This window comes from Heloderma suspectum, chromosome 3, assembly GCF_057233095.1.
Source record: "Heloderma suspectum isolate Gila_16-S chromosome 3, 16-S_ref, whole genome shotgun sequence".
Taxonomy (NCBI): Eukaryota; Metazoa; Chordata; class Lepidosauria; order Squamata; family Helodermatidae; genus Heloderma; species Heloderma suspectum.
In genome coordinates this window covers 268,017,582-268,041,766 of record NC_139460.1, presented here as the reverse complement: position 1 = coordinate 268,041,766, position 24,185 = coordinate 268,017,582, and the positions used below count along the sequence as shown (strand labels likewise).

The 24,185-nt window shown below is 46.7% G+C and overlaps 1 protein-coding gene and 1 long non-coding RNA gene across 3 annotated transcripts; both read right to left on the bottom strand.

Moving 5' to 3' along the window:
• Positions 1-2,614: 2,614 nt before the first annotated feature.
• Positions 2,615-7,044, bottom strand: LOC146351241 (uncharacterized). Of its 2 annotated transcripts, none has more exons than XR_014789563.1 (2): positions 6,688-7,044; positions 2,615-3,480 (listed from the first exon to the last, which is right to left on the bottom strand). It is a non-coding gene; the product is annotated as an uncharacterized LOC146351241 (long non-coding RNA). The 2 variants fall into 2 exon arrangements; XR_014789562.1 differs by having other exon boundaries at positions 2,615-3,465.
• A 3,564-nt stretch (positions 7,045-10,608) lies between these two features.
• CRYGS (crystallin gamma S) lies at positions 10,609-15,490 on the bottom strand. The gene is made up of 2 exons (XM_084846917.1): positions 13,796-15,490; positions 10,609-10,950 (listed from the first exon to the last, which is right to left on the bottom strand). Exons 1-2 carry the CDS (start codon positions 13,883-13,885, stop codon positions 10,678-10,680), a joined length of 363 nt encoding a protein of 120 aa, XP_084703043.1. The 5' UTR covers positions 13,886-15,490; the 3' UTR covers positions 10,609-10,677.
• Positions 15,491-24,185: the final 8,695 nt, after the last annotated feature.

Here is a 24,185-nt window from a genome sequence, read left to right as displayed (position 1 = left end):
AGTATAAAAGAATATAAAAGATAAAAGAGATAAAAGAGAAGAGCAGCTAAGAAGGAGCAGATAAAGTCCACGTTTGCCCCTTTCTCCCTCGTCTTTAGAGCTGCTGCCCTCTGCTGCTGCTATTTGCTGCTGGTATCTGTGGCTGCTGGTGTCTCTGGAGAGGCAGGTGGGTGGGTGGGTCTTCAGGTCCTGTTCTACGCGACTCCAAGTGCGACGCTAAGTGCACACTTAGCGTCGCACTTGGCGCGACGCCGAGGCACTGCCTCTGGCAGCCCCGCCTTAAGTACCTGTTTGGCAGGGGCAGAAGCAGGCTCAGGATCCGCCTGGTGCAGCTGCTGGCTGGTCCTCCTTCCCCCAGGCTCCTTCCCAAGCAGCCTCTGGCAGCCCCTCCTTAAGTACCCGTTGGCAGGGGCAGAAGCAGGCTCAGGATCCGCCTGGTGCAGCTGCTGGCTGGTCCTCCTTCCCCCAGGCTCCTTCATTTCTAGGAACCGACCTCCCCATTCGTCCGTTCTCCCTCAGAGGCAGCGTCGAGAAACCCTGTCCTCCATGCTCGTAAGAGGAGCACGGAGTGACTGAAAAGGGGCGGGCTGGGGGCGTTCTGGGGCGGGGAGAGCAGAGCTGTGTGTACGACACATCCTATGTGTCGTACAGCAGCTTCCTCTCCCGGTCGGTCCCCCCGCCGCTAGACAGCCGAAAATGGCTATCTAGCAAAAAATAGCAAGGCAGAAGAGGCGTGGAGGGAACGATCCCCCCCCGCGCGCGCTTCTCCTGCTTTGTTTTGGATAGGCAGTTGCCTCAGAGTTCGGAGGCGGCCACCTATCTAGTTAGGATCGTGCCCTTAATTACTCAGCCATAATTATAATGCCCTCCATGGTCTTGCAGCCACCTCTAGGGTGGCTATGTGTCCTCTGTCCTCTCTTTGAAGGGCTGTCCTGTCCAATTCGGGTTTGAAGATAAAGAACCACACGAACTGTTGCCCATCCACAGTTAGTGCCTGAACAGCAGGCTGAACAGACAGGCCCACACAAGTCACCAGGACACAGTCTTCCATGCTATGGTGAGATTTCTATTTAAACTATAGTATTTCTAAATGTCCATTTATACATATAAATTAGCACAGTCCAATTTTATGCAAGTCGCTGTCCTCTTTTGTCCTCTTTTTTAGTGATGCATTTCCTCTTTGGGGGCAATTCATAATTGGCCACCCTAGCCATCCTCTCTATCTCTCTGCTTTCATAACTCAATAAATCCCTGTCCATAATCTTCTCTTCTCCAGCTCCACCCCCCTCAGCTGTTTGAAGGTCTCCTGCTACCTGAAATGACTGCTTCCCAAGATATCTATGTGATGCCATGTATCTCCTTTTTAAAATCCCTCATCCAAGTACATTTTTCCCTAAAGCCTTTGTCCTCATCCACTACTGAAGCTAAAATTTACCATCTAAATTTTTGACTGGAAGCCCCTTAGGAGGGAGCTGGAGGGCATTTCTATATGAGGCTTTTATCCCGCACCTTTACCGAGGCTTCTACTTCCAGATTCTTTGCAGGATTAAAATCAGCTCCTTTACATGTGCTTTTTCCCCCTGGGGAGTTTCTTTCTCTGCTTTTCTATGTTTCATTATACAACCAATAGATGGCGCTGGGGTATAGTGGAGTTGCACAACTGCATGTGTTTCCTAGAGTGCTATTGAGAAAAAACCAGAGTTTCCTTGCTATGGAAAAAACCATGATAACGGGTGCAGAGCATGGGAGAGACCCTGGAGGATGAGGACCCGGCCACAACCTACTGTGAGTGCATGAGTGCACAATAAAAACCTTGTGTAGAAAAGCTTGTAGTCTTCTTGTTACTCTGTAAAGTGTAATGCAGGTTCATGGTGGTATAGAATGCCTTTTCTAATTCACCTCATGTCTATTTTGGAATGTTTTGGCACCAGGCAAAAAATGTACACAGGCATTAAAACTTTTAGCCTTGTACATTTTAGCTGGTTTTCTGATTTTATCTGTTGTTTTATTATTGTTTGTCTTGAGTTATGCTTTGTTGTGCACTGTCCTGGAATAGAACAAAAGTGGTGTATAAATGTTCTAAATGAATAAATAAAGTGGATAAAATACAGTTCATTATTTATTGAAAACATGTATTTTTCTCATTTATTTCAAGGCGGTTTGCAAATATTAAAGAATGAGACAGACAAAATATAAGCACTCTAAACAACCAGCAGAAAATTCTCTTCTGGGAAATTTTGGCCCAGCTCTAGTTTAAATGCCAGCTTCATCTAGCAGAGGGATATTGAGGGAGGGAGTGGTCTCAACCACCACGAAGGAGAAGATAGTATGACCACTCCTGAAAAAGGCCTTCTCTGGTCCAGGTGATTGTAAGAACTATCACCAAGTCTCAAATATCCTAGAATTTTCCTTTTCACCCCCTCCCCCCAAAAGGGGAGGCGACTTTTACAGAATATTCTCCAAATATTTTCTGCCCTTTGTGGGGCAGCTGCCATCACACACACACACACACACACACACACACACACAATGTCCCAGGACAATGCGAAGTTGCGGGTGTTAGATAAAAAGTTCTTGCTTCTGGTTGAAAGAAAGGATGCCAGGCAGGCAGCAGTGGATTCAACACTATTTTATTAGTCGTTTTGCAAAACAGGTGCAGAGCAGTCTGGACCCCGAGCTAAGCGTGCATAAGTCTTTTTATACCTCCGCCCCCTATACATTTTTGCTAGTGATAAGATATTCTAACCGACTAAGCTACTAGCTGACACAGCAGAAGCATGACCTGCAGATGTACAATGAGATAATGTCGGCATGTTTATTTTTGTGATTATGCTTATGTGCCTGTCCTAACCATGTTTTACGACTTCCCTTTTTAACAAATGTACATTTCCACTGGACATGTGTCCGGTGGGCTCAATAATTATGACTAATAGCTCAAAGGTCTAGCAAAGAGCTGACAGCCAAAGAATAAGAGGACAATCTTTTTCTAACAATTTCCTCCTTTAAGTATTTACTCATGTCTTAAAGCATTTTAAAACGGAGTTTCTTTATCAGCACAATAAAGCAAGAGCATTTGTTTTGACAAAGCAGTTTCAATTAATCGCTGGGATTTATAAACAAGAGGCGATTGTGGCTCCTGGATGGCTTCTTCGCCTGTGTCCCTGGCAGCTCCCAGGGGGGTGCCAGGGAGCAGAGGACTGTTGCCCGTGTCCTCCTGTTCTTTCCGGGTGACAGGAGGAGGCAGGGGTTATCTAAATGGCTTTAACCGGCTGCAATGTGTCCATTTGCTAGAACCTACAAGTTTCACACATGAATGGCTGGTTGGTCCCACCAGGTAGGCCCTTCTCACCCTTCTTTTAGAGCTTCTTTATTCTACTTTTTCAACAACACTTTGTCTCTCGGCTGGAAGAGATGGATGGGAGCATCTAGCGGCAACCTCTGGAATGGGACGGAGTAAGCTCGTAGCTGTGAAAGAACGGACTATAGAGAAGTCAACTGGCCCCTCAACATCTGATCCCCCATTTCCCACTTGACTTCTTCCCTCCTTCCGCAGTGTACCCGGGGCGGGAATCTAAACATTAGCTCAAAGGGGGACAACTTTATGTCTTTTCTTGGCATTCTTTGAAGCTTTGTTAGAGCTATTGGCAAAGCCTCAATCTAAGTAAGCTTTACCCCTTGCTGGAGCTTGGTTAGGGTCTCCTTGAGACTCCGATTAGTTCTTTTAACCTGTCCACTCGTCTGGGGTTTCCAGGGGCAATGTAAGTGCCACTCTACTCCCAGAGCCTGTGCCAGCCCCCGTGTAATAACTGAGGTGAAGTGTGAGCCCTGATCGGACTCTATAACTTCAGGCAGGGAGAACCGGGGCACCACCTCCTGTAACAACTTAACAACAACAGTTTTAGCTTGGCAGTTTCTACATGGAAATGCCTCTACCCACCCTGTCATTTGACACACTATTACAAGCAAATACCTGTAACCCCTACATGGTGGCATTTCAGCAAAATCAATCTGCACCCTCTGGAAGGGATAATACGCCCATGGTCGCCCTCCCCTTGGTGGAGGGGGTGCCCTGGGGGAATTAATTTTCTGGCAAACCTCACATGTTGCTGCTAATCGATGGGCGCGTACAGTTAGGCCAGGAGAGACGAACAGCCTCTTGCAATAGTCAATCATGGCTGATGCCCCAGGGTGTCCAAGAGAATGATGCACTTGCTCTAAGATAGCTCCCTGCAGGGTCTGTGGTAGGAGCAGCCTCCCATCTGTCATCTGGATCCATCTGTCACCACGGGGACTTACTGTGTTCTTGCGCCATCTGTAACTTGGAAGGGGAGTATGTGGGGGGCTCCTCTCTTCTGGGTAAGACGAGAAATGTCCCTTGGATTCTTTCCTTGGCTGCCCTCTTTGCGGCCTTATTTGCCCTTAAGCAACTCAGCCAACCTCTTGCCACGACATCAAGGACCTTGGAGTAATATCCCACCGGCCTCCAGGAGGGGCTCTTTTGCTGGCAAATTACTCCCGAGGCTACGCCTTTATTCTCATGCACATAGAGTCTAAATGGTCGACTGGGATTTGGTATGGCTAGGGCAGGTGGCAACACAAGGGCAGCTTTGAGACTGAGGAAAGACTTATTCGTTTTTTTTAGTCCATTTCCATTTATCTAATTTATCTTTTTGCAGCGCCTCATACAGCGGTCGCGCCGTCTCCCCATCCATGTAGACAAGAGGGTGGGCAGCTGGCTGGGGTTGAGGCACATGGAGATCCACCCAGGAGGAGATTTTACATCCCACAGAGTTGCGTCAGGGCAGGGCCCCTAGAGGTCTTTATCACCAATGCCCTCAAAGGCGTAGTTGCCATGGAAGTTGTTGGCCCCAATGTCAGCAGAAGAGCTGGAATGGCTGATGGCACACAGATTGACGGAGCCCAGTTTGCTCGAGACCTTTGCAATAGACTCCCTGCTTGCATCAGGAGAATCCAAAAGAGGGGAAGCCGTACTTCTATCCTTCCGTCAGAAGTGAAAGCAATCTCAATTTGGAGCTTAGTCAATAAGTCCCTTCTTAACAATGCCACTGGACAGGAGGGGTTACAGACAAAGGCGTGTTCTAGGTGTGTTTTCCCAACCTTGGTGAGCAAGGGATAAGAAAGGGGCACTCAGGTTGCCCTTCCCTCAACCCCCATTATGGTGGTAGATCCCCCACTTCCCGTTGGTGGTTGGCTAAGGGGGGAGGATGGACAGGGCGGCCCCTGTATCTACAAGGGCATTGTAGGAGCGGCCCCCAACTTTAATTTTGACTATGGGGTCCCGTCTTGCCTCAGAGACAGCTAAGAGGGGGCCGGGCCCTGGTCTGTCTTAGTCTCTTTCTTGTTCATGCAAAATCCTTTCTGCCCCCCCCCCCCCCCGCACCCTCCTCTCTCTCTTTTTGCTTCAAGGCTTCATAGTCACGCTTCTAGTGCCTAATTTTCTTACAGAAGTCACTCTGGTCTCTTCTCAGGGAGGACCCCTTCCTCCCTCCTTTTCTTCTCTTTTTAGCTCCTCCTTTGTCGGGTCTGAGAACCACAGCGAGGAGCTTTGCTTGCCTCTTGTCTTTCATAAACTTTCTGAGCTACCTCTACTAAACTAGGTCAGCCGCCAATCCTCTCTCAACTTTCTGCAACTTCTTTCTGATGTCTTGGCAACTATTTCCCACGAACTGAGTCGTGAGAATCTTTAAATTATTTGGGTCATTCAAGTCAATATCAGTATACTTGGCGAAGGCTTCCCTTAGCCTTTGGAGGAACACGGCAGGAGGTTTGTTTTTGTCTTGTTTTAAAGTCAGGACTTTTTGCAAATTGTAGCTAGGCCCCCTTTTGTCTCTCCGCCCTTTTTGGGGGCCCTTCCCTTTGATGAGGGTCCCCATGTGTCCTCTAGTATTTCTAACTTTTTTCAAGGGAATTTAGACGATCTTGCAAAGTGTCCTGGAACTCAACTAGAGGGACGGGGTCCTCTGGTACCACTTCGCAAGAGGTGTCCTCCTCGGGGGCATTTGGCCGCCGAGTGGGCTCCTCAGGAGATGGTGGTGCATGTAATGGGCATGGTCGCCCTGCGACAGCTGTCCCGTAGGGAGGAGGAAGCAATGGGTCCTCCGGTGCCGTGGCCATGACCCTAGGTGGTCCTTCTTTTGGTGGTTTCCTTTTGACCACCATGGGAAGGGCCAGGGACATGCATTCAACAACCCACAGAGCGGGTCTGCCGCCAAGGGGCACACAAGTTGCCCATGAATCGATATAGGAGAACTGGTCTCAACTTCCCCTTTGTGTTACTATTATACGCACAACAGATACCAGGGTTGGATCAAAAGACCCCTCGGGTGGCCATTTGGGTTCTAATACCAGCAATTCCCAGGCACAAAGAAGGACAAGGCGATCCTTTGTCATCTTAGTTCCATAATCTTGCTTAAAATGTGACCAATTGTGCAAACAACACTCTAAGGGCATAGGGGACTCTTCTTCAGGCTTGGATTGGGACCCGCCCATGACGGTGGTAATTTCAATCAACAAGTCTCGTGCTTCGCCCTCCTCTGACCCAACCCGTTGCCGGGGTAGGGAAATGCAGATCGGGGCTCCTCACTCGCTTCGCCCGTAGGCGTCTCACACAAGCACAAACACACCACCATCCCGTGTTTATCCCCTAATGTAAGCTGTTTCACTTACCCCAAAGGCCTCTTCTGTCCTGCCCGCAGCTGCGTCCAGCTGCTTTATTGATCCACTGCCGGTGCCTAAAAGGAGTGATCACGTCTCCCTCTTCCTCTGGCATTGGTCCCCAAGCGCCTTCACCGCCGCCGATGTGAGGAGAAGGCAGTGTAAAACAACCGCCTGTGGCCACTTCTCCTCCATGGCCCCTCGGTTCAGCGCAAAGGGGACGCGCCCCGAAGCAGGATCCGAGTCACGGCACCAAATTGTTAGATAAAAAGTTCTTGCTTCTGGTTGAAAGGATGCCAGGCAGGCAGCAGTGGATTCAACACTATTTTATTAGTCGTTTTGCAAAATGGGTGCAGAGCAGTCTGGACCCCGAGCTAAGCGTGCATAAGTCTTTTTATACCTCCGCCCCCTATACATTTTTGCTAGTGATAAGATATTCTAACCGACTAAGCTGCTAGCTGACTCAGCAGAAGCATGACCTGCAGATGTACAATGCGATAATGTCGGCATGTTTATTTTTGTGATTATGCTTATGTGCCTGTCCTAACCATGTTTTACGACTTCCCTTTTTAACAAATGTACATTCCCACTGGACATGTGTCCGGTGGGCTCAATAATTATGACTAATAGCTCAAAGGTCTAGCAAAGAGCTGACAGCCAAAGAATAAGAGGACAATCTTTTTCTAACACAGGGATTGTTAGTTAGGCAAAATGGCAGCGAAGATGACAGCAGCAAGAACAACAAACCTTAGGAAAAAAAGCTTTGCCGCTCCTGATGCTGACGGGTAGCTGCATCCCAAAGAAACTTTTCTAATTTCTCCCCCACCCCCTGGAGTGTATTCAGCAAAATGGTACTGCCAGTTTTGCTTTCTGCAAAAAGAACGGGAGGCCATTTTTACTCAGCTCTAGTTTAAACTGAACAGGATACATCCAGCCCACCTCAGCCTCACCGGTTGACAAGGGTGGCCACTTATGCATCTCCCAAAAAGAGGGCACAGATCTGCATAAAATTTGCATATGCTAACTTATATGTATAAATGCAAATTGAGAAATAACCATTATAATTTAAATAGAAATGCAGTTTCACTATAGTGGGGATGAGTATGTCCAGGTGACCCATGTGCTTGCCGGCTCAGTCTGCTGTCCAGGAGCTAACAGTTGATGGGCAACTTCAAGGTCCCTGCTGTTCTCCCTTCTTATGGTTCTTTATCTTTAAACTGGTCTTGAACGGGGGTGAGGACAGCCCTTCAAACAGACAACGGTCCTCTGTAATAGAAGGCACATGGTCACCCTACAACTTTACACATTACATCTGCCTTCATCCTGGAGCAGTTAAGGGTGCATCCTATGCATGTTAAGACAGAAAAAAGGCCTAGAACTCCGAGCATGCCCCATGCCGGCTGGGGCATGCTGGGAGTTCTAGGCCCTTTCTTCTGTCTAAACGTGTGTAGGGTTGTGCCTTAAGCCATTTTCAAACCCATTGGTGGCCATCACCCACCTGATCAGCTGCTCTCTTCAGTTGCCTAGCAGACCTTTTCCCCTGCCCATCCCACGTCACCTCTTAAAAGGACCCAGGAATCACACATCCTATTGCACTCCCAGTGATCTCTGCCTCTCTATGAGACTGAAGCAGAGTTCCTCTCTCTCCTGGCCCTATCAGGGAGCATTTCCTGCTTGGCTAGTTGCTAATTAATAGTGTATTCACAGGGGCTGTATTATTGTAGCTGCTGACAAGCACCGCATGCCCAGCTCCGTTGCTCTGTAATAACCTCATATATCAAATGGGAATAGACTGCAGGGCCCTTGCTATAAAAGTGCACACTTTATACACTGAATATCATTATCCAAAGTCCCCCATTCCCTTGCTTGATATGCAAAAAAAACCTCAGGTTTCCCTAGAGTACCACCCGGCAGAGAAAATGCCCAACAAAATGGACATTTGTTATTTTCTAAGACTTGAGGCATAACATAATGGGGGCGGGGGGAGTGAAATGAGTTTACCCAAAGATCGCATTGGTTTTTTGTACCAGTTTAGTGAGGAAAGAAGAGAAAGGATGACACGTGGTGGCCAAGAAATGAAGTACAGTTTCTTCTTGTTTTCATGGAATGGAAAAAGTAATTGGGAATCCTATATTGAGAGAGAGCAGAAAAGAACTTGGAAATACAAGCTGGGGTGGGGAAATCCACATATCTAACTGCAATTGATTTCAAAGGGACATAATCATGGCTAACTTGCTCTAGGCTGTACCCTTATTAACTACAGGCTGGGCAAAAGCAGGTTTGCAATGTCCCTTAAAGAAACTGCTGGATTTCTCTTGCAAGTACTACTCTTCAGTGAGACAAACCACAAACTTATATCAGCTTGAGTCATGGCTTCCCCAAAGAATTCTGCATACTGTTGATATAAAGGTAAAGGTGTCCCCAGCCAGTCGTGTCCGACTCTAGGGGGTGGTGCTCATCTCCATTTCTAAGCCGAAGAGCCAGCGCTGTCTGAAAATGCACCAGTGGTCACAGAATGTGAGGTGCACAGAATGCTGTTACTTTTCCCACCGAAGTGGTACCTATTTATCTACTTGCAATTTCTTGCTTTCGAACTGCTAGGTTGGCAGGAGCTGGGACTGAAGACGGGAGCTCACTCCGTCACACAGCACTCGGGTCTCGAACTGCTGTCCTGCCGACCTTCCGGTCTGCAGTTCAGCGTCTTAACCACTAAGCCACCGCGGCCCCTTACTGTAGATATACCTGGAGACAAATATTCTAGAACAGGGGTGGGCAGAAAGTAGAGCTCCAAATGTTTTGGACTTCAATTCCCAGCATTCCTGACCATTGGCCCTGGCAGAGGCTTCTGGGAGTTAAAGTCTGGAACATCTGGAGATTTACCTTCTGCCTATCCCTGTTCTAGAAGACAAATGCTACATGGGAGAGTCTGTAGAGGTATCCCAGAGAAAAGGTTTTGACTTGGATGGTTTTTGTACCCAACTAGGAGCATGACATGCTACCAGCTCGAGAAGCCCTATGTTCTCTTCTAATATCCCCACTGACTAAACACATGACGGAAAGAATGGGGCTGCAGCAGGTGATCTGACCTCCATGCACTCAGCAGAGTATGTGAAAGGGACTTCGACACACATACAGCGTCCATGTAATTGGGAACCTGATTGTGTAGAAGCCTGCATATGTACAGCTGTACGCACGCCTATATTCTCATGTTCTACTCAACCTGATGGAGTTGGAGGCAGCGGACTGGGCAGCCAGCAAGCACAGCCTCCCCCCACATGTTTAATGAATGTGGGCGGGGGGGGGACACCTGAAAGAGCCATGGCTTAGTTGTAAAGCCCATGGTTTGTATGCAGAAGGTCCCAATTCAATCCCTGGCATCTCCAGATAGGGCTAGGAAAGAATCCTGCCTGAAACCCTGGAGGGCCACTGCCAGTCAGTGTTGACAATACCGCGCTAGATGGACCGATGGTATAAGGCAGCTTCCTATGTTCTCACCTCAAGAGATTCTAGACTTTACACTCTGTCTGTGGTGATCTACTTCCCTTCACAGCTTCTAAAGCACGTTATGTGGGGAAAGGCTAGAGAAGATCCTTAATGAAATCTACAAGCCCCATTCTAACTCCATCTCCCACAATTTCCACACCTTGGATAGCTCATGACTGGTTCCAACTGAAACCCAGAGCAGATTCACGACCCCACTGACATTGGAGCCACCAGCCTCCACTGGCCAAATTCTGATACTGCCCTTCTAAAAAATGTATCTAAGGGACTACCACAAAAGGGACAAGGACAGACAGACAGACAGACAGACAGCCCCCCCCCCCCGTCATTCAAGCAATGGACTAAAAACAAGGGGTATTCCAGAGATTAATCATCACCCTTAAAGAAAACACTCAGAGTGACACATTTGCCACAAATAACGACAGGGAGCATCAAGCCCACAAGTGCTTTATTGATGGCATCCAGGCAGCTTTCTCACCGGTGTCAGACTTCTGCTGCTTCCTACTCTGCAATATGGCGGAAGGACTGGACCACTGGGGAGGCAGCCCCCCACTCCATGGGTTTACTGTACTCCCCTTTCTCCAGGAGATACTGCCGGCCATGGAAGTTGGGGTGCTCATAGAAAACCCAGGCCCCGTCCAAAACTTTGCAGGAGTGAATTTCCCGGAAATGAAACTGCTCCATGAGAGAAGGGCAGTCCTCTGTGGATTCATGCATCTGGCCACTAAAGTCACCCTTCTCAAAGAGCTGGATCTGGTATTTGCCTCCAGTGGACTAAAACAAGGAGGAGAGAGAACACACAAGTTACGGAGGAGCTGAGCAAAGGCAGGCAACACCCTTCAGACACCTCTGCCTCCCCCTACAATGGGATGAAAGATGGATATTAATCATTAAAGCAGGAGTGTTGAACCTCTTTCAAGCCTGAAGGCCACATTCAATTTTAGAGGAGCTCTCGGGGGCCACATTCAGTGGTGGGCAGGGCCAAAGGCAAAGGGGGTGGAGCCAAATACCAAAAATTGCAGCATATTTTAGCTTAGAAGTTGGCCAGTAGCTAAGCCTTAGGAGAGGCATTTAAACCTTTTAGAATTGGAGGGGGGCTGCAAATAAGCTGGGAAATGTAGTGGAGACTAGTGGTTCTGATGTCAGTGGGGTAGGGAAGCATTGTGGATAGCTCCTTTAGAGTTCTGACTGAAACACAGGGCAGATTCCCTGCCCCACTGACATCAGAGCCACCAGCCTCCACTGGGAAAACCACCAAATGATTGGTGGTCGGAGGGAAAGGGGGTGCAGCCATCTGGATTGAGACCGCAGGTAGGCCAGATTTGGCCCACAGACCTGAGGTTCTGCACCCCTGCATTAAAGCAAAGAACACATTGTGGCTGTAGATTAATACACAATGCCACTCATTGCATATTAGTTATCTTGATTATACATTTTTGTACTTTCAGTTGTATCCCTGATGGATGTTGCGCCCTATTGAGAAGCAAGAAGAATCTAATTTATTACCTATTATGAGCATTGACTTACATGGTGGCTAATTGTATGTGGCATATATTTCTTTTACTGTAGTGTCACCTTTGCTATCTTCAGATGTGTCAAACTCCTCAGCTCCATGTTATGTACAGCCCAGCACCAATGTATTAAGCCCACCAGAGTTTAGTAAACCTCCTGTTTTTGTAGCCCCAGACAAAGGAGCCTGTCAGAGGAGTTGTGTCCTCCAGCACCACCCCTGCCACAAAACCAGGGGATTCAGCAAGCACTTAGAGGCCACAATACACAGGCACATATCGCCATGGACAGCACCAAGGGTAGGCATGGTCGGGCACCTGCCAAGGGCCCACATCCCAGCAGGGGCCCACTGACCAGAGCCCCCTGGAGTTGCTCCTCTTTTTCACCACTGCAACCTGCTTGTTCCCCTGCCTGTTGTTCTGGCCGAGACAACAGTGGTGGTGGTGGTGAGGAACACTGTATTCCACTTCCTATTTGCTCACTGACTCTCTGCCTATTAAGTGAGCAAGTGATGGCAATGAGAAGGAAGATGCAGACCAAGAACAGCTGGTGACAATGGTGGTGAGCAGGGAGACTCACTGAGAAAGGGTGCCCATTGAGCGCAACTGCATAGTTCGGGTCACATCTCAAGTTGCCCTCATGAGCCAAGTTGCCCCCAGCAACCTCTACTAACATAAATTGTCCCAGCTACACAACAGCTTTCCTGTAGCTAGTAGGGTGTGTTGGGCTAAATACACACAGTAGAAACTCAGATAGCCACCATACTGCTTTATTCAACACATAGTTACTCTTGAGATCCAATGTAGTAGAGTGGTAAGAGTGTCGGACTTGAACTAGGGAGACCCAGATTCAAACCCCTACTCAGTTTTGAAACTCACTGGGTGACCTTAGGTCAGTTATTATCTCTCAGCTGGCATTCCAACCTCACAGGGTTTTTGTGAAGATAAAATGAGAGAAAAAAAGAACTATATTGCTTGGGTTCCTTGCAGAAGGTGTAGGATAAATAAACAAACAAACACACACACACACACACACACACACAGAGTCTTGGAGGTAAGAGAGTTTCCGCATCCTTTAGTGCAAGGGAAGGAAATATGTAGCCCTCCAAATGTTGTTGGATTCCAATTCCTATCATTCCTGACCATTGGCTATGGCTGGGGCTGTCAGGGTGGACACTGAGCCCATAGAATCCCAGAGTAGTTCTGATTCTGAGGAAGAGCAGTCGCTCCTGGGAGAGGAGCGTGCTCCGCTTTCCCAGGGCCCACAGCTGACGGAGATTCCTCCCACCAGCATTCCTAGATTAGAAAGCAGTCCAGGGAGTGACCAAGCAGAGATAGCAGACTTGGTGGATGCGCGACGCAGACGCAGAGAGCGGCGCCAGATGGAGGGCGCGGAAAGGAGGCGAAGTGCCAGGTTGGCGTGCAAACAACGGCTGCGCCCAGAGGCTCCAAGGGAAAAGGGGAGGGACTCTCCCTAGTCCTTAAGTTCAGGCATCTGCCAGTAATTCCCTTTCAAACGGGAGCAACTGTTTCAACTTAGGGCATAGGTACTCTGCTGCTCAGATCTAGTTGCTACCTGTAGAGTTGTTAAGTTGTAAAAGAAGAATAAAGCTTTGAAAGGAATCCCTTTGTCTGTGTCTGGACTTGGCTACTGGATTAGACTAAGAGAGGCCTCCAAGGAGCCCTTGACAGGGGCTGATGAAGTACAACAATATCTGGAGAGCCAAAAGTTTCCCGTGTGTGTGCGTGTGTGTGTGTGTTTGTAAGGGCATAATCCTATGAACTTTAGTCAGAAGAAAGTTCTACAACTCCCAGCATTCCCTGGCCAGCATGGCTGGCTAGGGAATGCTGGGAGTTGTAGGGCTTTCTTCTGACTAAAGATGCATAGGATTGCGGCCTAAGTGAGTTAGTAACCGAGTACAGATACAAGTGTGTGGTAGTAATTCACAAGTGTAAAATAAAACAGTATGATGATCTCCATGTGCTGAGGCAAGAGTTGTAGGACAAGAGATGGCCAAGCGGACCCATCCGAACTATCAATATGCGGGACCATTCCATTCACTCCTTCAGATTTCACAGATAATCAGAAGGGAAAGAAATATCCAACTTACTAACTGAATAGATTTGCAGGAGCTGACCCGGTCATTCAGGCCCATCCAGCGTTGGTATTCAGGATACTCCCCATGGGTCAGGACGTACATGTTCCCAGCAAAGTTTGGCCGCTCATAAACAACCCAGGCACCCCCCTCCACACGGATGGAATTGCAACGGCTCAGGTCAGTGTGGAAATCCAAACAGTCCCTGTCCGACTCATAGCGCCGCCCCTGGAAATTCTTGCCTTCGTAGAAAGTAATCTGAAATAACAAGCAAAGGACAGAGGACACATGTGTTCCACTAGATGTAGTGATAGTCAGAACTCAGTCCGAACTCAGTCTGGCTACTGAGAACTAGTTCGAGCTCAGCTTGGTGGGACTTTACAACAAACATGCATTGCTAAGAACATCTCGTGTGCCAGAGCAGGCCCTACCATTGGTCAGAATGAGGCAGTGACCTCAGGCAGCAGAAGCTGGATGGTGTGGAGGGGGCAGCAGTGACCCCGGCCAGCCCCCTCTCAGGTCAGAGCTGTGAGTTCCAGGCAGCCTGTCCCATGTCCCCTATGCTTGCCTGCTGCCCTCACTGGACTTTTTCCCCTTTTTAAAAGGTTGAAATGCCTCTCCTAAAGCTTAGTTACAGACAGTCAGAGTTTTTAAGCTTTAATGAGCTTCCGCCACGCACTGAAAACTTGGTTATTCAGGCAGGCATTTGGGGTGGGTTAGGATATTTTTAAATAATGTTTTAATGTATAATTTTACTGTTCTAAATTGTACCATTGTACATCGCCCAGAGTGGCCGGGCGACCGGCCAGATGGGCGATTAAGACATTTAATTAATTAATTAATTAATTAATAATATTTTGGCCTCACCCTCTTTGCCTTCAGCCCCACCCACCATTGCAAGGCAGCCCCGAAGAGCTTCTCTGAAATTGAATTTGGCCCTCAGGCTGAAAAAGGTTCAACACCCCTGCTTTAATTATTAATATCCATTTCCCGTCCTGTTGTAGGGTGCGGCAGAGGAGTCCAAAGGGTGTTGCCTGCCTGTGCTCAGGTCCTCTGTAACCTGCGTGTTCCCTCTCCTCCTTGTTTTAGTCCAGTGGAGGATACCGTCCCCATTGCCCCTGTCGAAGTCAGATTCCATTGTCAGTCCAATAAGCTTCCGTAGGTGGAATGGCATGGGGGGTGGGGGGCTGCCATCTTGTCCTTTGCCTCAGGAAGCAAAATGTCTTGGCTGGCCTTATCTGTCACCTAAAAATGGAAAGGAGTTGCCCAAGAGCACTTGCGCTCGTTATAACCGACATGTGCTGAGGCAATGGCCAAGCTGACAGCATGTTCGCACATTGTTTTTAGGAAAAGGTACCACTGGCTTTCCACATGAGCATCAACAGGACGTCTATGGTAAGCTAGTCAGGCAATTGTTATCCACAATTAGATCAAATCAAGATAGGTGTAGTTGCACCCATTTGGTGTGATATGAATGACTATCTGAATTCATATCCATGACATCCCATCCCGTCACCTCCACTTCTTTAGCACCACGCTAAACACAAAGGCATTTTTCCCCTCATTCCAATTCAGTTCCTCTCCTTCTCTTCCTTAACATGTAAGAAATGGATCTGTGGATTCAAAGGTCCTTTTCACATATGGTATACAGACAAGGGAACTCCAGGCTACCCTGTCCCTCTGAGAGCCGGTTCACACACACCCTGTTCCAGCAGTGCAGAACATCAGGTTTTCAGGCCAAATCCAGCCTGCTGGGGACCCAATCTACCATTCTGGGGGTTCCCAGACAACCATATCCCTTTACCTAGCCCCACTACCTTTTCCCTGACTGCCGATTCTTTGTGGTTTCCTGGCTTTTGAGTTTTTTCCTTATTCTAAAAACTTGAAATGCCTCTCCTAAGGCTTAGTTATGGGCAACAAGAACTTTTAAAGTAAAATTGTTGTTTATTTGTTCAGTCGCTTCCGATTCTTCGTGACTTCATGAACCAGCCCATGCCAGAGCTTCCTGTTGGCCGTCACCACCCGCAGCTCCCCCAAGGTCGAGTCCATCACCTCCAGAATATCATCCATCCATCTTGCCCTTGGTCGGCCCCTCTTCCTTTTGCCTTCCACTTTCCCTAGCATCAGCATCTTCTCCAGGGTATCCCGTCTTCTCATGATGTGGCCAAAGTACTTCAGTTTTGCCTTTAATATCATTCCCTCAAGTGAGCAGTCTGGCTTTATTTCCTGGAGTATGGACTGGTTTGATCTTCTTGCAGTCCAAGGCACTCTCAGAATTTTCCTCCAGCACCACAGTTCAAAAGCATCTATCTTCCTTCGCTCAGCCTTCCTTATGGTCCAGCTCTCACAGCCATAGGTTACTACGGGGAATACCATTGCTTTAACTATGCGGACCTTTGTTGTCAGTGTGATGTCTCTGCTCATGCACCACTGGAATGTGGCCCCCGAGAGCTTCTCCCAAACTGAATTTGGCCCTCTGGCTGAAAGGTTCCCCACCCCTGCCCTATTGATACATTATAGCCAGGGATGTGGATTGGAGGGGGGTAGGTGAATGAGATCACACCCACTGAGACCACCCCACCCTGCCCTCCATCTGAAGCCATGAAGAGAGACTGTGTGCATTCAAGCTGTGCAAAATGCTCAGCGAATGCACAGATGGGGACTTGGCAGCAGCAGGCATGGTGATGACGCTTGGGCAATAGCACTCAGTCACAGGCACACTACTTGCCCACAGCAACCAGCAAAGCAAACAGAAAGCATTTTCTATCAGCTCTGCTCCCACCAGAGTGCATCTCCTGGCTTTGCCCAGGTACCAGAATGTTTAAAATCAAGAGGTGGGAACCATAGCTCTAGGGTGGTGGCAGGGAGAGGCTGAGGGTGGTGGCAGGGAGAGGCTAGCCAGTGAGAGCCCCACCCCCAGGAAAGCACCTTGCCCAATGATGGTGGCGGCTCAAACCTGGCAGTGTCTCTGTTTGCGAGGGAACATGGCTGTCAGGGTGGAAACTGAGCCGATAGAACCCCAGAGCAGTTCTGGTTCTGAGGAGGATCAGCAATCCGTGGGAGAAGAGCCAGCTCATCCCTCACAGGCACAGCAGCTGGCAGAGATTCCTCCTGCCAGCATTCCTGAGATAGTGACCCTGGCAGTGAGCAAGTGTGGGAGGGGGGCTTGCTAGATGCTCGATGCAGACGCAAAGAGCGACGAGCGATGGAGGGCGTGGAAAGAAGGCGTAGCGCCCGTTTGGTGCGCAAGCAACGGCCGCCTCCCGTGGACCCAAGGGAAAGAGGGAGGATCTCTCCCTAGCCCATAAGTTCAGGGTTTTCAAGTGACTCTCCTTCAAATGGGGATCAACTGCCTATTTGGCGCATAGGCTACTCTGCTGTTCCTTGCTTAGTCGCTGGTGATTAGCATCTGAAAGAGTCATTAAGCTGTAAAAGGATTAAAGCCTTGAAAAGAATCCTTTCGTCTGTGTCTTGAGTTGGCTATTGGAGTCTACTGAAAGAGGCCGCTAGGGTGCCTCCTGACAGTGGCCTGCGACAGGGGGAAGAAAGTTGCCCACCTTTGCTGTAGCTCCTTCACTCTTCAGTTGCAGAAAGTGTTTTCCATTTCTGTCCAGCCCTCTTTTTAAATTTAAAGCACAGGATACAAAAATATACTCATGCATTTAAGGTATCTTTATTTGGGCAGCCCAGTCTGAACTGGGACCACACTGTGGGAGGGGGATTAGACACACCCACAACTACTTTCCCAATGAAAACTGCAGCCACTAAAGCAGTTATTTCCACCTGGAAGGAAGCTGCTACTGGTGCAAATGCACCTGAGAGTATAGAGTATTCATTGGGGATAGAGCATTAATAGTTTTTGGCTCAGATTTTGGCACTAATGACATCACAGACAATATCCGACAGGTGACCATTACTCTTATGCAACCACATTCCACATTGTAATTACAACAGCAATAGATGTGGCAGCTGGGAAACATACCGCATTTCCCCAGGAATTAAACAGCTCAGGAAATGAAATAATTTAGCAAGTTATGCAACCTCAAGAGAAAACATCTGGACCACACGCCACAAATGCACATTTATTTCACCAGTAACTGATCAGGCGGAGAGGCCTTAAGAGACAAAGGTCAGTGCACAATGCTGCTTAAAGGTTACCTATGCATTCAGAAAAAATCACATGGTACAGCCCTGTTGAGAGACTGTACCTCCTCAGACTCGAAATAGATCTGTTTGTATGTCTTCCCCTTGTAAACAACAAACTAACCACATATATATTTAGAGCCCAACTTTTCTCCCTGGTGTGCTAGTGGTTTACATGCACATAGTTTGTGTGTGCAGCTTCTTCTTTTTTGACATGTAATAGCATTCCAACATGAACTTCTTCACTTCTAGTCTCAGTGATGCAGCCTCAACAGGACTGTACTACATGCATCCCGAAAATGTGTAGATCAGCCCTCTGAACAGATGCTGCGCATGTCTACTAAAAAAATAAGTCCTTCCAAGTTTAATATGATCTACTCCCAAGTAACCCTGCACAGGACTGCAGCCTTAGTGAGTCAATGCCAGGCTTCGAAGCACAAGCAAAGCTTCCTTCTTGGTTCATATTTTCTAATCTCATTGTAAACTCTGGATAATTATCAACTGCCCTGCTGAGATTTTAATCCGGAACCTGCTGCCGTCAGTGAACAACTACAGTTTCGTTTGTCATAGTAATATGAACTAAGTGTGCTTATGTTGCATTCCAAATTCAGCTGCTGACCTGGCTATGCATCCCCTATGTACCTTGTAAATAAACACAATTGCAGGAAGCAGGTGGAGAGATTTCTTCCCCACATAGCATGTTGTGTCAAGATGAGGCGCACCTTCTCTGCAAGATGACTGATCTCAGTGCAAGAGTAAATCTGCATTTCAAAATCACCCCAGTAACTCCAGGATCCTTTATACTCATCTTCCACAGAACAAAGAAAATCTACAAAACGTGGGATCCATCTGTCACTAACGTTGTCGTTTTCAAACACGGATCTCAGTTTGACAAGATCAAAGCCGTTGGATCTGCTTGAATGAAAACTAGGAGAATCCACCAATAGTTCCAGGCATTCATTTCTTTTCTGACTTGGTTATGCCTTCTACATAGAAAAGTTCCACCTGTCTCCTCCTAAGACAGGGAAACATTCACTGTCCCTCTTCTCAGTTCTGCCAAGCTTGCAAACAAGCATTGCTAAATGCGTCGTCTTCTTGCAGGCAGAGGGAAGGAAGAGAAGTATTCTGAGGCTGCAAGTGGACTTACCCTGCTTCCAGTTTTGGACATGATCGATGCTGGATGCAATATTCCTGGTGGAGGAGATAATCTAGAAGCAACTGCAAGAGCAAGAACCAAGAAGCCTCATTTTATAGTGAGCTCATTTTTAGACTCGACATCCGCTTTGTCATGAAAATGGGATCCAAAAATTGAGTCAGTGATTCTGAGGCTATTCATCAGTTCTAGAAAAGCAAACAGGATTACAAAATAAAGGCACGCTTCATTGCTCCCTTTATTTTTCAGCAGTGCCTGTTGCATTAGGTTCTGAATGCTTTGCTGAGTAAGAACACCAAACTCCTGACAAAAATATTCAAAATAAAAAGCACTCGCAATCTCAGTGGATTGAGGCAGCATGGTTTCCCTCCCTACTTTGAATATTTTATACTTCTGATCTTTGCATGGGTCAGAAGGTAGCCTGGGGAACATCATCTTAGCAGAGGGAGAAAGATGCCTTATTTACACAGCATCATCTGAAAGAAATCACAAGGAGCATTTGTGGGGCAGTAACACTATCTTGAAGCACCTTCTTTGCTTTTGCATATTAATACATTTCAACTTCACAAACCTTCATGGAAGGAGACATTAAACTGGGCCACAGAAGTTCTATATGATTTGTTTATCATTTGTTCTGAAGTTGATCAATCCAAATACTTTTCAAGCAGCTCAAGATCATATTATTTGTAGACTGTGCTATGGGGATGCATTCACACATCATACACCAGCAAACCTACGTTTGCTACCGGAAACACACTTGATTTCTGCGTTGCACTTTTAGGTGTATACCTACAGCTATTAATATGAAATAGCCCTAAAGTTAGGGTCTCGACCATGGTGCCCATGGGCAGCATGTGCGTATGGATACCTCTCTTGGCAGAGGCTCACAGCCCCTTCTGATTTTAAGATTTTTTTAAATTATTTTTTTACCTGGGAAGTTGCCATGCTGCAAATCCAAGTGCTGCCCTCCAGCCCTATCTATATATATTTGTGTTCAAAAGGGTGGGCGTTTTGTGTTTTGGAGCTCAGACGCCACCTCTGCCTTGTACATAGATTCCGGGGCAAATTACTTTTCTTTTAGCCTCACCAGTTTGCCTTCTGGAAAATGAGTGTTTTGTGACCAGCCATGCCCAGCATGGCAGCAGTTTTAGGAATGAGCAAGCCCCCCTCATGGTGGCCACTTTGTGAGAGTGCCCATGGCACAGTCTCAACGTTCCAGCTGTGCCCACTGACACAAAAAGGTTGGGGACCCCTGCCCTAAATAAGGTTTTTTAATTTGCAAATAATGGTACCTGAACGTTTAGTTAGGCATCTACAATAACTTGACTCCAAAAACGTAACTTGTATAGAATTTGCCTTATCCATTTTTCCTGGAAAAGCAAAGAACAGGGCCCACATGTATCCCGTCTCCTTGATTAGGATGATCACCAGAGATGGCTCTCTTTTGTTCAGTGGTCCACTGGCCCAGGTAAATCCTTTGAAATCAGGAACAGAAACACTTACTTAAATAATCCCCGATGCCATTTTATAGACATTAAAGGTATTATAACAAGTTCCATTCTGTTGTAACCAGCATTCCAATTGCTTATTCCATTCTCCTGGAGATCCGAGGCAAAGGGAGCAATACTATACAGCAAAGGTTCTCAAACTACAGGCTGCAGACAACTGGTGGCCCAAGAGATGTATTCAGCTATAAAGGAAAGGTTGCAGCCAAGCATATCTGTACTTGCCCCCGCACTTAATTTATTTTTTCTGATGGAGATAGAAGCTGTTTTGACCAGGGCCAGATTGTCAAACAAGCTAACAAGAACCTGGCTTATGGCCCATGATTTTCATAATACAAAGCTAGTTTTGATCATGATGCCAGCACTGAAGAAAGCATGTTGCTAAAATATGAGTTATGTACGTGCATGCACATAAACATTTATTAAGGGGGCCCCTGAAACCCCCATCAATTTTCAAGTGATCCACAGGGGTGGGGAGAGATTGAGAACTACTGCCCTAGACCAATACATCCTCCCCGGAATGGAGGAGATAATGCTCTAGTCAGGCAAACTCCCTGAATTTTTCAGAGGTATCTCCATTTCCATTGCAAAAATCTCAAGACTGGAATAATTCTCACAATGAGATCACTTTTGTTTCACAAAGTTGACACCATGAAGCATTGTTAGGCTATGAACCTCAGACCTTTTGTTCTTGCATAGCTCCTTGCCAACTAGACTATTCATTCCCAGAACCCCTGGTAATTTAGAGATTGTAGCCCTAATTTTGAACTATAAACTGTTGCTCCCACCCCTCACCCCCCGATTGCTATTCTGTTCAGATCTATCTGCATTTGCTGAGCCTACCTCTGTGGTGAAGAACATAAGAAGAGCCATGCTGGATCAGACCAAGGATCCATCTTGTCCAGCATTCTGTTCACACAGTAGCAAACCAGCTGCCCATGGGAAACCCACAAGCAGGACATGAGTGCAAAAGCACCCTCCCACCCATGTTCCCCCAAAACTGGTGTACACAGGCATCCTGGCTCTGGTAGTGGACGTAGCACATAGCCATCAGGACTAGTAGCCATTGATAGCCTTCTCCAGGATTTTATCTAACCCCCTTTTAAAGCCATCCAAATTGGTGGCCATCACTACATCTGGAAGTAGCGGATTCTATAGTTCCACTATGTGCTGTGTGAAGTCCTTCCTTTTATCTGTCCTGAATCTCCCGCCAATCAGCTTCATGGGATGACCCCAGGTTCTAGTACTTTGAGAGAGGGAGAAAAATGTCCTGATCTCAACTCCATTAACTTCGAGTCTCCAAAATCCATAAAACCCAAAAAGGATTGCATTGTGCTTAGCCTACACAATTTCTATTGTTCGTCCCATTCAGATGTCACATGTGAATTGGGGGGTGGGAAAGCAGCACTGTCCCTTCTCCTTACAATTCCAGCTTTACGTGAACAGAGCCTAAGAGCCTATACATGTACAACTGCATGTGTATGGACTCTCTCCATGTGGTAGGAAACCTTGGAAAAGCTGGGTTACTGGTTGTGCGGAAAAAGCCCTATGCACGTACAACTGTATGTATAGATAGCTATGCTGCTGTGAAATCAAGAGCAGAGACAGCTCATGCAATCTGTGCTGCTCCCTATGCTGAACATATTGTCCTAAATTCAGTTATTTCTCTCCCATATCCTTTCAAGCATATTTACAGCGGCAGGGAGCTAAAGCACACATGTACCCTCTCTAGCTTCATACACTTGTTTGTTATTAACATTTATATACTGCCTTATTTGCTAAAAGGCATCAAGGCAGTGCACAACAATAAAATATTTTTTTAAAACTACACGTCATTATTGCCTCTCTCAATAGGAGAAACAAAGTACTGCAATTTCCACATGGCATTAGTTACTCTGCCTTTGGCCCCCACCGTTGGGAACATCTCAGTCAGTGCCCCCTTGTATACTTGGTAGAGCCTCTTCAACAGACACTGCAGATCTAAACATCAGCCATGGAACTGTTCTTATTTTAATAATCAATATTTATTATCAAATAATAAAGAGCAGCTCCTGTATTGTAAGTTCAGAATGTGCGCATATGTACACACATGTTAAACACCACCTTCTTCTAGCACTCTACAGCCAACAACTAGCTCCCTCTTCCCTTGTGGGCTGTCAACTCATTGTTTCAGCAATCCAGCCCATAAACTTCAGTTCTCTACATCGCAATTCAATAATTTCTTGTTCAGGTGTATAAAAAACAGGGCTTAAGAATTGTAATCAAGCTGCAAGATCACCCAAAATCCTTTCCTTACCGCTTATGCATGGAATTTTCTTTTCATCAGGGTTCTCAGTGCGAGTTGGGAGCATACCTGGAGACTTATTTTAACTAGAGTTAGCAATATTTACCTAACGCCAAATCCAGATAGAAGGGGTGGGGGAATTTGTACATGATGGAAACGGTGTATGCAATCCCATGGCTCGTTTCCCACCCTAGCTCCAGTGTTGTAGCCGAATCAAGGCTTGGTGGCAACGATCTAAGGACTCTGCAGATATCTGACAACAATCAATACTGCTGTGATGAGCCAAATATTGCTAACGCAGGGAAAAACTACAATATGTGCACTTAGGCACACAATTGCTCCTATGCTGAATGTCAGTGTGGCACTCCTAAAACCAATTTGCTTTCTGTATAACAATTTGAGCATTAATTATCTTCCTTTGTGTGGGAAAATAAAAAAAAAACCTTTGAAATTGTATGGCTCAAAAAATGAGCTGGAAGCTTATTACCCTCTTCGTTTTTTCAACTTGCTAACAAACTACCTCCATACACTTGAGACATTATTTAACAGTAAAATCCCAAAATGGATTTATGGACAGGGGAGGAATAAGAGAAAGTAATTTCAAAAAGCCAATGACAGCCAAGAAATATCAGACGCTGATCCAAAAAATACACCAAGTAATCTAATTCAAAGCTCTCCTTCTGTCACCTATTGCTGTTCTATAGTAATTTAAGAAAAGGGAAAGGGTACACAGAGCTTTACAAGGATTCAGCACTCATTTGGCGGTGGGGGGATGGAAGTGTCCTAGCATTAAACTCATTGGGTTAAATCCAGACTTAATCATACTTGCCATTGCAATCAATGAGACTTTTAAATTTTGTTGATTTCAATGGCTCTACTCTCACTGTAACTACATCTGGGCCCAACCTACTGAGGTCTCTTACATTACGAAGTAAACTATATTTAGAGGATTACTAAGCCAGGATTTCTTTTAATTTACTGCCAAGAAAGCTAGTCAGGTAGAAACAATTTAAACAGATGTGTCGCATTACTTCCCAGCTTTGCAAAAAATACAAAGCCCAATATAAACCTCAGTTTACTACTTGAATTCCATCTTACAGTATGTTTTGACGAATGCAAAGCATTTTGGTTTGTAAATAACATTTTCTTCATTTGTTCATTTGCCTTCCCATCCTCCTCCCCTTCAACTTAAAGAAAATTTCCACTAAATGAACCCTTCAGCAATTGTCGAGTTTGAATTCTGCCAGTTCCCATGTACCAAAAAAAGCCATCGTGCCCTTTTCGCATGATTGCATCCATTTCAAAAGGGTGAGGGGGAAG